Source organism: Odocoileus virginianus, chromosome 22, assembly GCF_023699985.2.
Source record: "Odocoileus virginianus isolate 20LAN1187 ecotype Illinois chromosome 22, Ovbor_1.2, whole genome shotgun sequence".
NCBI lineage: Eukaryota > Metazoa > Chordata > Mammalia > Artiodactyla > Cervidae > Odocoileus > Odocoileus virginianus.
Window position 1 is genome coordinate 10,210,455 of NC_069695.1, and position 15,584 is coordinate 10,226,038.

Consider the following 15,584-nt stretch of genomic DNA (forward strand, 5'->3'; position numbering starts at 1 on the left):
AAGCCTTTCGGCCGCAGGCGTCTCTCCCTTTTACTCCTCTTTTCCCTTCTCTGGTTCTTCCTCCTCTTTCGTGTTTTGCTTTCCTGGTCTCTGCGTGTCCGCCCAGCCTCCCCGGGCGCAGTCCGAGCGGGGGGCGCGCGCGGCAGGTGCAGGGCTCCTACCTGCCCCGCGCGCGCCCGGCGGCCGGCAGGGGGCGGTCGGCGATCGCTCCGCGCGCGGCCCCGCCCCGGCCCTGGGGACCCCGCGGCGGCGGGCCCGGCCCCCGCCGGGCTCATAGGAGGCGGCGGCGGCGGCGGCGCACCGGCCGCGCGCCCGCCCGCTCCCTCCGGCGCGCCCGCGCCGCCTCCCATACCTGCGCGGGGAGCGGCGCCGCGGCCTCCTCCCCCGCCCGCCGCCAGCCGCCGCCGCGGGAGTAAAGGTCGAGCCCGCAGACAGCGAGCCGGCCACTGCGCCTCCAGGAAGCCGGCGGGGCAGGTCGGAGAGGAGGGAAAAGAGCCGAGAAACTCTCCGGCAGAAGATGGCGCCGGACGGGCCGGCCGAGGACTGAGAGCCGCCGGGACCTGCCGCCCGCCCTGGGCACCGCGTTCGGGCTCGGCCCGGCCGGCGCAGTCATGTCGGTCAGCGAGCTGTACAGCCAGGTGAGCGCGGGCCGCGCCGAGCCCGGCGCGCGGGGGAGGGCGGCGGGGCGCGCGGTACGCGGGGTCTCGGTACCCCGCGGCTCCTCGCGGGCGTGGGGGCGCAGGCTACTCCTCGGAGCCTCCCCGTTCCGCGCCGCCTCCGAGCCCCTAACTTCGGGTGACGGAGAAAGTTTGGCTGTTCCGGGAGCGCCCCGGCCAGGACCATACCCCGGCTCCCCGACGCCCTGCGGTAGCTGTCCTCGCCCCGGCGCAGTCCGGCCGAAGCCCCCGGCACCGTCAGGCTCAGAGCCCGGGCCGCGGGGACTGCCCTCCCCACCCCGCCGCCCGCGGTGGTCCCCTGCTTGGGGACCCCACCTCGGTGCTCTGCAGCGCGATCTTCCGAGGGCGACCCTTTCGCGTGCCAAAGAGGGGGAACCCTGAATTCGGGGGGGCGGTGACCCTCTAGCTTGCCAAAGGATCTGAATTCGGGGGGGGGTGTTCCTCCATTTGCGGGGTGGGGAGAAAAGGTGGGATCTCAACCTGGCGGTGGGGCGCGGCGGCAAGGTGGTGGGGAAGCCGCGGGTCTAAGGATGCTCGGAGACCTCGGGAGGGCGAGGGGAGCGCTTCCTTACTCGGCCGCGGGGTGGGTATTTTGAGGTGGTCCCTCCGGGCGAGCCCCGAGTGGGCTTCAGTCCCTGCGGGGAGGGGGTGGGAGTACTGCTGACCCCCGGGGTGGAGTGTGGGATTTCCAGGATGTCCTCAAGGTCAGAATGGATGTGCGGGACTCGGTCCTTGGAGTCGGGAGAACAGGTGCGGCGGGGCGGAGACCGGCTTCCGCAGCAGTTGCCGCAATTGAAGTTAGAGACCGGACGCCGCTCCTCCCAGCGCCAGCCGCCGCCGGGGCCCCCTCGGGGTGGCGCTTGGTGCGGGCGCGCGGGGGCCGGTGAGGGGGTGGGTGAGGGGCCTTTTTTAACGTTCGTACCCCATCCCCCCTTAAAAAAATTTTTGTTTTTGAGTTCTGGATGTCCCCGACACGTCGTCTGCCGGTTTGTCTTCACTGGGGCGGGGACACGTTTGCCAGTGCCTGGTGCCCACCTGTCCACGTGTGCAGAGGGGCGTCTGGCGCGCGCCCGGGTGTGTGATCCCCAGGACGCACGCCCGGGTGTGTGATCCCCAGGACGCGTGCCCGGGCCAACCGGTCTGGGCGGGATAGGGACAGCTACTTCCGCATCCTCACCTGGAGACGTCTCGCGGTTGCCCCGCACCTGGGCAAGCCCTGCAGCTCCGTGGGCTGGCCGCCCCCTTTCCGTTTAAGGAGTTTTCTAATCCCTCGCCCTCTTGGAGGGGGATAGGGCCGAGCCTGGATGATGCGAGGTTGGCAGTGGGGTCTGTAACCGGGCTAGGGGCGGGGTCGCCCTCACCTGCTGCACCTCGCCGGCTCCGGCCGCGATCCCTGATGAAAGCTTCTGGGAGGATAGGGTGTGGAGCCGGGGGGTGCACTCTCTGGCGTTTCTGGTTTGGGAAGAGCGCCCCATCCCGTTGACCAGTGGGAGTCTTGAGAGGAGCCCTCCAAGCTTAATTTTCAGTTCTTCCCTTGAAGCGGGTTATCTGGTGCCTCAATGGGAGGCTGGAAACCAGCGAGGCAGGGAAAAATCTGGAGTGTGAAGTGCTGAACCTTACGGAAGTGCACGAAAATACCGCTTGTATCCTAAGTAAAATGAGTGACTCAACCGAATATACCTGCCACATATCCTATAGTACTTTATCAAACGATAACTAATTGCCATATTACATGAAGCTGATGGACAACTGAAGAAACCCTTAATTTTTGGAGCCCTAATCTTGAAAAACAAGAATATCAGGTTGCTTTTGAAGACAGCTTTCAGGGAAAACACTCGATTTTTAGTTAGAAATGAGCATATTGCATGTTAATTATTAGGAATTATGAGTTAGTAGGAGTCTGAGCTAAAAGTTACAGTGTACTCTCTCTTGACTTATAGATAATAAAGGACAAAAATGGTTCTTGAATAAAAGGTTTTGGGAGGGCACTCAAGGTGCTTAAGGAAAAAAGTAGCTTCGTTGGTATGAGGATTTGGCATTCTTAGTCCAAAAGCAGTCTTAACATTTCTCCCTGAGGCTCGGGGACTGTACCTCACTGTTAATAGGTTTCCTGTTCTTAATCATGTTTTAGGTTTATGAATCTCAAATTGAGCTTTTTCTGTGGCCCACGCAGTAGCTTCCATCCAGATTGCATCTTGAGCGGCTCTTACTTTTTCTGGCGGAGTTGAACACACTCACGTTTTACTACGAGGAGCAGTTGTGCTGTTTCCTCACCATGACCATTCCACCTGCTAGGCTGGAGTCTCAGTATGCATATGAATCACAGATTATACAGAGAAACCGTGCCTGCGACTTAGATTCACTTTGTTTCTTGGGGAAGATGATTCGTTTATTTTAGTGTATTATCAGAGCAGCCAATGTTCCCGTTTTTATTTTTAACTTGCTAGTGGGCTTTTCTAATGTGAGGAACACTGGGTCCAGGCACGCACTTTAATATATTATGCATGATGGAAATAATGATCTATTATGCCAACAGCATTTATGCGTGGGATGGAAATTTTAGAGCCCTTCATTGATTATACCTGTTGCTTTAGTGACATGGTATAAGAAGATGTTGTTGTTAGACTGTGAGATGCTTATTTAAGTGTATAAATTAGCCTGTAAGTACTGTAAATAGTTTCAGGTAAGAACTTGGTATATTGGTCTATTCCCAGTTACCCAAGAAAAAACTTTCTTCTCTTCCTTCCACGTTATTGTTTTCTTGCTCTTCTCCTTGTTGATCCGTTCTCTGCAACTGGAGGCTTATATGATACGTGGAATTTTTTGTGGGGAGGGGAGAGATGATTTTAGTTATTGGTAGAGGGCATTTCCCATGACAAAAGCACTCTTGTTTTCAGAAGACCCAACACTTCGCCTTTAAGAAATTGCTTTCTTTGTTCTGAGGTTTTCCTCAATGGGAAAAAAGAGTGAGAGTGCATGTGTGACGCTTCGCTTCGAGGGTGACGTCAAGGGTGAGTCAGCCACATCCACCCGCACAGAAAGGTGGAGCTAATGATGGGCTTTTGTCACAAGTGGCACGTATGTGGCAAGTGCTAGCACTTTGTTTCACCCCACAGGAAAAGACAGTCTTTTATAAGTCAAATTAGCCCAGGTCCCAGGAAGATGTCCAAACATGCCTAAGCATAGTAAACAAGATTTGATTATGGTGGTTGCAGAAGATAGTCTGGTTTTTAAAGTTTGAAATACATAGCCTTTCTTTCAGGCTGATTAATGCAACCCTTCTCTATACAAGGGTTATTCTGGATGAAAAACTGAAACACTGCTCTCTGAAATCATGGGGTCTTCAGGGTGCCACTTTGGTTCTAGCCAGCAGTGAGAATGAAAGTCGCTCGGTCGTGTCCGACTGTTTGCAGTCCCATGGACTTCTCCAGGCCAGAATACTGGAGTGCGTAGCCTTTCCCTCCAAGGGATCTTCCTAACCCAGGAGTCGAACCCAGGTCTCCCGCATTGCAGGCAGATTCTTTACCAGCTGAGCGGCTGGGGAAATCAGCAGACTGACACCAGCACCTTCAAATCCTCCCTTTCCTGCCTGGCTTCTAGCTGATAGGTGGTGTCTGAGCAGAGGACTTGGGAGTGCTGCTAGGTGACTTTACTAGTGGACATGCCCTGTGTGTATCAGTGATGGCTTTGAGCTCAGGGGGCCTTTACGAAGGGCACTATTTTGGGGGCCAGTCCTTTGGAAAATAGAACTTGTGCATCTGGGCTGATGTTCTCCAACTGTCTCCTCCCTGTGCATCGGGTGACACAGGCTTCTCCAGGTATCGGTCTGGAAGGCAGCAGGAGCTCCCGTTCCCCTGGTGCACCCTGGTAGAGAGACGAGGGCCTGGCGAACCACTGCCATTATGCTCTTCGTCTGCCCTGGACCGCCCCCTACACGCTGCCTGGCGCTTGCTTCCTCCAGTACTGAGCTCCTGGGTCTCTGTCAAAGCTTCCTGGAGCCTGAGAAATGATGTCCCTCCCACCCTGCCCCTGCAGGGGACAGTCCTTTAACCGACAGGAGTCTCAGAGCTGTAGCTCCCAGTTCCCCGGCCCTGGAAACAGGGCAGCTCTCCCCGAGGCCCACGCTGTTTTCAGACCTCCTGCACAGGCTGAGCAGAAGTGCTTCCGCTCAGGACTTCCCTGACCATCACACTCCTGGGGGGCTTCCTTCCCTCCCCCAGTTCATGAACCCACTCCCCTTTCCCAGTTCATGAACCCACTCCCCTTTCCCAAGAACCTTGCCTGATAGAGCCCTCAGACAGGGATCCTCATCCCAGGGTGAGACGTGGGGAACCTGGATGAACCCAGCGCCGCGGTGGCTTGGCCAGGTGGGCGCTGAGAAGCTCCAGGGCTCTTGGCCGCTCAGGGCTCTGTGTCCCACACTCCTGTTTTCCTTCTCGGCCTCATTCTCTGCCTCATCTGTTGCTTTGCTTCCATCCCTACCTGTCACTCCATTTCTTCTCCCCTTGCCCACCTGAGCCTGCAAACCCAGTGGGCCTTTCTTGACTCTGCTGATGACCATCAGAATTCCCAAGTTTGTTTACTTACAGAACATAAAGAGATGCATAGAATTAGAGAACGAACTTACGGCTGCCTGGGGGAAGGCTGGTGGTAATGGATAGTTAGGGAGTTTGGGGTGGACATGTATACCCTGCTCTGTTTCAAAGGGGTAACCAACAAGGACCTGCTGTAGGGTGCAGGGAACTCTGCTGAGTGTTACGTGGCAGCCTGGATGGGAGGGGAGTTTGGGAGAGAATGGATGAATGTATATGTATGGCTGAGTCCCTTTGCTATTCACCTGAAACTGTCACAACATTGTTAATCAGCTATACCTCAGTACAAAATAAGTAAAAAAAAAAAAAAAAAATCTTAAAACTTTGCACAGAAAAAAAAAAGAATTTCTAAGTTTGCATGCAAATTGTTAACCAGTTCGTAGGGCATGTTCTCCGCCTGCCTGTAACCTGTGTGCTCTGAGCAGGCTTGCCCTGTCCACCCTTGTTGATTGTTTCTCTGTCACACCATATCTCCCTGATTAGGCTGAGATCCTGGAGAGCAGTTGTTGTTCAGTTGCTCAGTCATGTCTGACTCTTTGTGACCCCATGGACTGTAGCACACTATGTCCTATACTCTCTCGTAGAGTTTGCGAAGATATCAGTTCTTTGGTGCTCAGCCTTCTTTATGGTCCAACTCTCACATCCATACATGACTTTGACCAGAACCTTCATCGGCAAAGTGATGTGTCTGCTTTTTAATGTACTGCCTAGGTTTGTTGTAGCTTTTCTTCCAAGGAGCAAACGTCTTTTAATTTCGTGGCTGCGGTCACTGTCTGTAGTGATTTTGGTGCTCAAGAAAATAAAGTCTGTTACTGTTTCCATTTTTGCCCGTTTATTTGCCATGAAGTGATGGGATCAGATGCCATGATCTTCGGTTTTTGAATGTTGAGTTTTAAGCTAGCTTTTTCACTGTCTTTCATGCTCATCAAGAGGCTCTTGAGTTCCTCTTCGCTTTCTGCCTTTAGGTTGGTGTCATCAGAGGCTGGACCAAACACTTTGGAGTCTCCACTGTGTGTGGCTTCCCTTGTGGCTCAGCTGGTAAAGAATCTGCCTGCAATGCAGGAGACCTGGGTTCGATCCCTGGATTGGGAAGATTTCCCCTGGAGAAGGGAAAGGCCACCCACTCCAGTATTCTGGCCTGGAGAATTCCATGGACTGTATGGTCCATGGAGTCGCAAAGAGTCAGACACAACTGAGCGACTTTCACTTTCACTGTGTGTGTGCTCTGCCCCCTATCCAGTAGGGTGTTATCTGGGAGATTGCCCCCGCCCCTTGTGAAACCTCTGGAGTCCTGCTGGGTGTGAACTTCCTTATAACTGCATGCTGACACCAGGTCTCTCCATTTGGGCTTTGGGCCTCTTGGTAGAGCTTGCTTTTCAGCTGCTAGTTTCTCTGCATTTCCTTTTTGTTGATGTGTTCCTAATATTTCATTTCGTTAGCTTCAGGATAGCCACCTATTAGACTTTCTGACAGCTCCAGGCCTGGTTGGAGTCTATTATTGTGCTTATTTTGTTCAACAGAAAGATGGTATTCTCTTGCTGTTGAAGGGCCAGGGCTCCTCTGAGTAGAAACTCAGACATTCTAAATTCTGGCATGCATGTGTATGTGTTTAATACTGTCATTTTCTGTGGTAAGACTTAGCCATAAACTATACTGTTTATAATATATAAGTTTACACACCACTTTCTCTAGATGATCAAGTTCATCAGGGTAAATGTGGATAGGTTTGAAATACTAGCAGACCTCTGTTTTCTAATTCAGTAGACTCCCAGGAACCATGTTAAAAGGCAGTCCATTTTAAATTGAGAGGGCTTATGTGTGCCGTGGTGTTCTTGTCTACACAAACACATTTTGCATCATCATTGGACAATAAAACCTAAATTCACAAAGTGAACAAGCCAGCATGCCCCGTGTGCCATGAGAGGAGAGCACGTACTCATAGTTACAGATGTTCTGTAGCGGTGTTGGTCAGGTGGGCGGTGGCACCTGAGTGGGCTTGGAAGAATGAATAGGTATTGGATACACGTGGAGACTGGGAACAGCACCATCAGTAAGAGATAGTAGAGTGATTTTAAGCATGGACAAGGATGACTAGTAGCCACAATAGTATTTTAAAAACTCTTTATGAAAATCTTAGCCTTATAGAAAAGTTGTAAAAATAGAGTTTCTGTGTATTTATTCCCAAATTCCCATGATGTTAACACCTCATAAGTACATTGTGATCATTGAAACCGGGAGATGAACATTTGTACAATACTGTTAACTTGTCTACAGGCTTGTCTACACGCCTGATGGGAATCTCCCTAGGTTTCCCACTACCGACCTTCCCTGGCAGGAGCCCATCTAGGATTCCATGTTGGGTTTAGCATCACAACTGCCTAGTCTCCTCTGTTTGGTGACAGTCCTCAATTTCAGCTTCTCCTTTTGACCTTGGCACTTTGAGAGCATTGGTCAGCTATTTTTGTAGAATGAACCTCAGTTTGAGTTTTTCTGATGTTTTGCCATGCTTCGATGGAAGTTATAAATTTTTGGCAAGAGCACATCAGAAACGGTGTGCCTTGCTTGCAGGAGATGGATCATCTCAGGAGATCTGTGGTAGCAGTGTCTCATTACAGGGGGTGTCACTTTGATCCCCTGTTTAAGGTGATGTCTGTCAGTTCCCTTTTATCGAAGACTGGTATTCAGAAACTAAGGTCTGGGTGCTCGGTGTGCTTATCCCTGTTTGTTTATAGTCATTTAGGGATTACTCAGGTTAGAGCTCAAATACCTGGTTATACAGGCAATGGAAGAAGAGTCATTTATGACCTTGAAGTTTCCACCATGAGGATGGACAGAAATAAAGAAGGCAAGGATAATGCTTGATTTTGACACTGAGTTTGGGGTGAGAGTGGTTTGTATAAGTGAAGACATTTACATTTGAGGATGTATGAACAAGCTTAAAGGAGAAATGTGAGGTTCTGACGTTCTTGCAGATAACAGATGCCTGGGATTTGCTTTCCTCTTAGAAATAGAGTTGTCTTACAGCATGATTTTAATAGAGATAAGATCATGACCTTGGGATGGGTGGTCTCGGGCTCTGTGGCCACGATCTTGCCGTGGACCATGTGGGTAGTGTGGTTACACGTTCTCAGCTCTGACACATTGGAGCAGATAACCTTCTGAGCTTTGATTTCTTAATCTGAAAAACTGGCATGGTACCTGCATTATAAGATTATTGGAGGATTATGTGATCAGACATAGGTGAAGTGCCTGCCTAGCACAGTGTCTGCACTTGGCAACTGTTCATCAACTTGTTTCCCTCTTCAGCGATGGTGCGGATGTTGGCTTCCTCTCTCAGCCCATCTGCCAGGGGTGTTGGCTGTAAGGGGAGAGAAAGGGAAGAACTGCTGCAAGTACAGAACTACCTGAGGAATGGAGAACCAAGGCTTAGGGATAAAGGTTCCCATCCCCACGGCCTCCTGGGGAAAGAGCAAGAACAGTTTGGAAGAAGCTTTCAATTTAAGCTGTGCTGTCTGGTCTCCTGTTACAGCTCTTAAGGAAAATTAAAGCAATTTTTCACCATGCTCTTTTTTTTTTTTTTGTTAATACAAATGATTATTGAAGCCATTCATATAATGCAGGAAAGGCAAGGGCTCTGTAATCCCATTCCCAGACAGCTCCTGTTAACTGCACATGTATGCCAGACCCACCGTGTCCAGTAGGGTAAATCCAGTAAGTAACACGTGACTGCTGAGCTCCTGGGGTGAGGCTGGCCTAAGCTGGGATGGGTACACACCAGATCTCCAAGGTTGAGCACAAAAAGGGAATGTAAAATGTCCCACTTAGGCTTTCTTTATGTTGGTGAAGTGTTCAAATAATATTTTGGATATAATATGGCTACTGGAAAATTTAAATTCCACATGTGGCTTGCCTCATTTCTGTTGGGCGGTACTGCTTTAGACTTATGCATGATGCAGTCAATATAGACTTATATGTATGACATGATCCTGTTTTTTACTTTAAATTTTAATCTACTATGGCTTTTTCATCCCTGTAGTATGTAAAGATAAGTTTACCATTTTAACGGCTGCATAACAGGGCTACTTGGTTGTACTGTAATGCTTTTCACCATTCCCATTTTGATGAATGTTTAGTTGGTTCCAGTCTTTTGATACTGTGAAAAATTTTGCAGAGCATTCTAGGAACCTTTCAGTATTTTTAGGATAAGAGCCTGAAGGTGGAGTTGCTGGCATGCACTTTTACAAGTCTTCATTGATAAGGCCACTGTTCTCTAGAAAAGAACCAAGTCTGTTTCTTCACTCCTCCCTGGCGCTGGCTTCCTCTTTCTAAACTGACACTAAACGTTTGAATTTTGTTTAAAGTTGACTTTCATTGGGGGATGGAGCGTCTTTTCACCTGCTTGGTGTGTTCCTTTGTGGTTTTCCTTGATTTTCCTCTGTTAAGACATTGTTTATAAGTATATTTTTGCTTATTAAATGATTATATTTTTATATGTGGGAAGTCATGGAAACCAGAATGTTCAGGATGAAATATTACAAATATGTGTTTTAAATAAGGTACTTTGGCATGAGTTTCCCCTTTACTATTTTAGGAGCTTACACAACTCTGAGCTCTAAGTTGGAAACCACCAGTTATAATACCTGACATTTATCAATGACTTTTGAGCCAGGTCATTTCTAAGAGGTGTATGTTAACTCATTTAACAATAACACTATATGGTAGGCACCTCCATCACCCCCATCTACAAACAAGGACCTCTGCCTCACTTGCCCAAAGCTACACTCCTCCTGGGTAGGAGGGTAGGACCCCCCCACCCCCACGCCAGCTGCCTGATCACTCTGTTCTGCTGCCTTCCAAGAGGTTCTGTTCATTGAGGTGGGTCTGGAACATCATTTGTGCATAGACGAGGCCCTAACATGAAGGGTCCTTTCCACCGGCACTGCCCTGCCCCCCGCAGCAGAGAGAAAGGAGAAAGGAGGGTCTGTGAGTACAGAACAAGGGAGGTGGACGGACCCATAGTTCTCTCCTTGGGGAGCCCGCTGCTTGAGTCCTTTCGATGCCCCCACTCTCAGTCCCACGGGCATCCCGGCGCTTCTTCAAACTGTCCTTCCTGAAGGAAAAAGGCTGGGTTTTGGCTCTCCTTAGGCCACACAGGCCCCGAAGGAGGGTCACATCTTCAAAAAGGGCTAAGCGTAATAAGCAGAAGGTGTAAATGAAACTCAATCAGTGTAACTTATTTGATTTTTTAAAAAAATTTATTTTTAACTGGAGAACAGTTGCTTTACAATGCTGTGTTGGTTTCTACCACACAACGTGAATCAGCCGTTAAGTGTACACCCCCTCTCTCTCCCACCCCTCTAGGTCATCACAGAGCACCAGGCTGGGTTCCCTGCATTATACAGCAGCTTCCCAATAGCTATCTGTTTTACACATGGTATTCAATTTTAAATCTAACCCTCCTTTCATTCCAGGGCACTTGTCTGCTTTCCAGGCACTTTCCCTCCAGGCTCCATCTGCCTCCGGAACATCTTCCTTCCTATCATACTTGATGTCTGAGGGGCGCTTCGTTCCCTTTCTGGGCTGAGACCAGAGAAGCAGGTCTGAGACTCCTACAGGCTCTCTCCCACCTCCCCACTTGGTCGAAGGTTTTCACATTTATGGATGTGCCCCACTCACTGCCTATTCTCTGAACGGTGTTTGGAAAATGAACTCCCCTTCACTCAGGATGTCAACTTGGCCATCAGAGACAAGGCCCTTCCTCCAGCATCCAGGACCCAGGATCCCTATTACAGCTTCAGGTGCTTATCAGGAACTTAAGCTCTTTGGAAGCTCCAAAGTGGTTTTAGATTTGATGCAAGGTGGAGTTCCGCCAGTTGTGTGGGTCCTGGTATAGATGAGCACTGGTATATCTTGCTAATTTGCTGCGGGAATGATTGAGCTTACACATCTGAGCTCCAAGTTAATGGCCCATAAGGCTTGTCTTAAAATTTACTTCAGGGCCTGTAAACGATTACCCTCCTTTGAATCATTCTAATAGTGACGTGGCCCCTGCAGGCTTTTTGCTCCTTGGCTGAAATTCGGAGAGGAATAAAGAGGTCTATCATGGGCCATCCTTAATGATTTTTTCTGTAGAGCTGTTGCCTTTATGAAGCTCAAACATGTGGTGGCATGAAATCCTGAAAGGAACCAGAATACCCAGATGCCTTTTGCATGGAATTCAAAGGGCTTAAAATCTCTTCAACCCTAAGTAGTTCAGGTCCCCTGGTTTAAGGGCCTCCACAAGAAAAAGGGTACTTGGCAATAGGATGGCAGGTCCATTGTATTGTGACCTGGATGCTGTGTGTTTGTGGGGAAGGATGAAAAGGTAAGATATTTGAGCTGGTAAATGGTACTGTATTCAACTACTTTTGTGTGCCCTGGACATTCAGTTTAGACTCCGGTTTAACTTCCTTTTGCCAGCTGTCCATCCAGGCCCCAGTGCAGCCCCACCAGTGTTATGAAGCGTGCTCAGAACGTGTTACCTGACTTGATGTGACATTCAGCTTAGGTGAGCTGCAGTCCATGGGGTCACAAAGAATTGGACGTAACTGAGCACGCACGCACAGCTTAGTGCTTCAGAGAGGAATTCAGGCAGAATCGATACCATTTTTATGAATTTCTGAAATCAACAAAACGAACAGTGTTCGCGAAGGATATCCATGTGATAAAATGAGTAAAAAAGAGGGAATGAGGGAACAGGCAACTTGAATAGGGAAAGGGCAACTGGAATAGTAGTTATCCAGGGAGGGTGGGGGTACTGGGGGAGCAGGAGTGGGAATAGCATTGATAGCAGGCCGCTTGATTTTCTGACTAGTTCATGGGTATTCGTTTCATTACTGTGCTTCATAAGTTACTTAAAAAAGGTGATTTGGCGGAAAATAGGATGAGTTATAAAGCCAAATTTAAAAAAGCTTTGAGATTGTAGGTAATTTTAGAATGTGTTTCACTGTGTTTTCTTACGTGTGTGCAATGGATGATTGGGTTTGTGTGTTTTAACAATTGCTCTCATTGAAGATATAGGTTGAATCTTATACTCACATCCTTTACTTTCCCCAGGATGGGGTTTGGCATACTGTAGGCACTCAATAAATGCCCTTGAACTGGTTTAAAGACCGCCTGTACTCCCTCACTGTTTCCAGGCCATGGCTCTTCGAGGAAAGGTCTTTTCACCAAGGAACCACCTGTACTGTAATGCTATCTGCTGTTGTGTTGGCACGACTTTTGGCTTAGAGTACCCGGTGGAAAGCCCATCTGTTTCCTCTGGTGCTTGCCTAAATCTATGGTATGTGGAGCCCTGTTAGGAGATAATTAAATGTTGTTTTTCTTTTTTTTTAAATTATTGTGTGCAAAAAAAAAATTATTGTGTGCAAAGGCTTAGCACAAGGTATGAACATGGGTTAGCAGCAAAGCAACATTTGTGGATATGAAAGCTCGTATCACTGTAACTGCCTTGGTTTGAATACCCTAATTTTACACAATTTTGATGACGTGCATTTTTTTGCTTTTGCCTTCTGAAGGTTATCACTTACCTTAAAAGTATAGTCTTGGAGGGAGGAGGATCTGAAGAGGGAGGGCACATCTATATAATTGTGACCGGTGTATGTTGTACGGCAGAAGCCAGCACAACATTGTAAAGCAATTATTGTCCAATTAAAAAAAATAAGTATAATCTTATTTTTTTTCACTTAACTCAAGTTTTTATTAACAATCTCACCAAGACTCTCGGATATTTGTGTGACTAGGTGGGGGTGAATATGAATCTCCATCCTTTATTCAAGATCAAAAAAAGCAGGTGGCTTTCAAAACGGGCAACTGTGAATCAGGGAAGAAAAATCAGATCAAGTTTGTTTCAGTCAACTTCTCTCCACAGGAACAGTGATGATACTCACAGCTTGAATCTGAAGATTCAGACCATCTTATGTTCATCCCTCGGCCAACACCTGCACGGAGCGTCTCCTATTTGCAGCGATGTGTGTCACAGCCCATCCCTGCAAAGTCGTCTTTGGCCTTGAGCTCTTCCCGTGCAGTAGTTCATTTGTTGTATGAATAAGTATTAAGGAGGTGTTCCTGCATTAAAAGGAGATAAATTGCTTTATCTTGTCTCATCAGATTTAATCAAATTCTTAATTTGCCTCCACTTGCTAATAAAGAGCTGATGTTTATTTGTGAAATAAGGAAAATGATGCCTGGGGAACTTGGTGTGCTGCAGTCCATGGGGTTGCGAAGGATCGAACACGACTTAGCCATTGAACAACAATAGGAAGGAAAATGAATGTCTCCTTAGCCACAAACTAGTGTTTCTTTGCTGTCAAGCTGCTTGCTTTTTTAATGGTCATTTTACTGTGTGTACATGTGTGTAACTGTATAAGAAGCCTTATCAGAATGATAAGAATACCCTTAAAATGTGGTTTTTATGGCTAACATCAGAGCCTGTCTGAATGAATGCTGTTTCCTTCAGTATATTCCCTTTGGCAGAAGTACAAGGATACTGGAGCTCATCAGTAGTTCTGAAATTGGCTTCAAATCTGATAACATTCTTTTTCCTTTGTATGGAAGACAGAACCTTTGCCTGGAAGGTATGCTTTGTTTTCTGGAAACTTCCAAGGGTTCTTCAAAGAATGAAGCTGTTTGAGTAAGGCAGGAAGTCACTGACTTACAGTTCTGTTATAGACAAAGTGTGACTTGCAGGTACTGACAGTTTAGGCCTTTTACTAGCCGATGTCCTCAGGAGTAGTCAGGTCAGATGTTTTCAGTGATGAGTCTGCGTAGAGCCTCCCCTGCTGTCAGAAAAATACTAATTTGAATGTAGCAGTTCTGGTTTGTTTGGTTAAAAAGGCTCACCAAAATTTTAGTGACACTGATTTGTAGTCCCATTTTAAATATACATGGTTGCTAATATTATTAACTTAGGATGTGGGTGTATAATTGCCTCAATGTTATGACAGGTATAATAGCATTAATAAATACCTATTGATTTAAAAAATCAAATGAAAAGCCCATTCCACCTAATTTCTTAAAAGGCCCTTTTGAAAGTAGATGGAAGGATGCTCCATCCATCCTTGGTGAGAAGGGACCTTCTCACTGCTGCTATGCATCAGGCAGGATGAGAAAGGAAGGCAGAGCAGTCTTATTTGCAGTTGTCAAAAGGTGGTGTTTGTCGTGGATGGATGGATAAACAAAATGGGGCACAGCCAAACAATGGAATGTTATCTGGCCTTAGAAAGGAAGGACGTTGGTTCAGTCTGATCGCAGCGGCGGCCGCAGTGGCTCCTGTCTTTTCTGGCTCTCTTCGCTATTTCCCCTTCACTTCTAGAAATGTGGTTGCCAATGTGGCTGCCTGTGGTGTCATCACAGTGTTCAATGATGTGAAAGTGTGCAAGTCTTCTTCACCAGAGGATGAAGAAGGTGCTCTTCTGCCTAAGTGAAAACACAAACCTCATGCTGGAGGAGGGTGAGGAGATGCTGGTGGGTGATGCGGGCCAGACTTCAGATGATGCTACACCACTCTTGTCACGGGCTGCCACACAAGGATGCCACTTTGCCCTCTGTAATGCAACCCATGAGACAAAGGAGAGCAAGAAGGGGGCCTGGAAACCCTGAGTATGCAACCCCGAAGAGCAGAGTGATCTATGCCAGCTCCAACGACGCTGTCAAGGATAAGCTGATGGGGATCAAACATGACTACAAGAAAACTGCTCTGAGGAGGTCAAGGACCACTGCACCCTGGCAGAGAAGCTGGGGGGAAGCATCCTCATCTCCTTGGAGGGCAAATCTTCCTGAGCCGCCGCCAGCCCCCAGCCTGGAGCATCTGACAGCTCCAGACCTGCCCACAGGGTTGTAGGCTGCCCGCTTCCTACCAGACTTGGGGGGTGCAGGGCGGGGATCCCAGCAAGGGGAGGACTATCCCTTCACTCCAGTTGCCAAGCAACACCCCCTACCTCCAGGACCATCCTCCTCCCTCCATCCCTGAAGGTTCTGCCCCCCTCCTCAGACTGTTTTGATCTGATTTCTTCTTGTGTTGCAGTAGCATAAGCTCCAACAGGAGTATGTGGGGGCAGGTGGGTGTATTTCTTAACCCCCCCAATTCTCACCTGTTCTGTCTGCCCTATTCCTATGCTGCCAACTTCTAACAGCAGTGACTCTGGGCTTCTGTGTTTAGTTCTGTGTATAAGTGCTGTGTTGTAGAGATGACTGGTCCCTGGTTCCCTTTTCCTTTTTCCCCTGGGTCACGGCCACTCATGGAAGTAGGACTAGGAAGGAACCTTCAGTTAAAAAC

General features: G+C 48.5%; 1 protein-coding gene and 1 pseudogene across 1 annotated transcript in view; both read left to right on the forward strand.

The window, feature by feature from the left end:
• Nucleotides 1–326: 326 nt before the first annotated feature.
• The window catches only part of MYO5B (myosin VB), a 334,299-nt gene continuing 319,041 nt past the window's right edge, over nt 327–15,584 (forward strand). The window contains exon 1 of the mRNA XM_070452570.1: nt 327–638. Within this exon, the coding sequence (XP_070308671.1) occupies nt 612–638 (27 nt within the window). The 5' untranslated portion in view covers nt 327–611. The remainder of the gene's footprint in view (nt 639–15,584) is intronic.
• LOC110130733 (cofilin-1 pseudogene) lies at nt 14,027–15,088 on the forward strand (annotated as a pseudogene).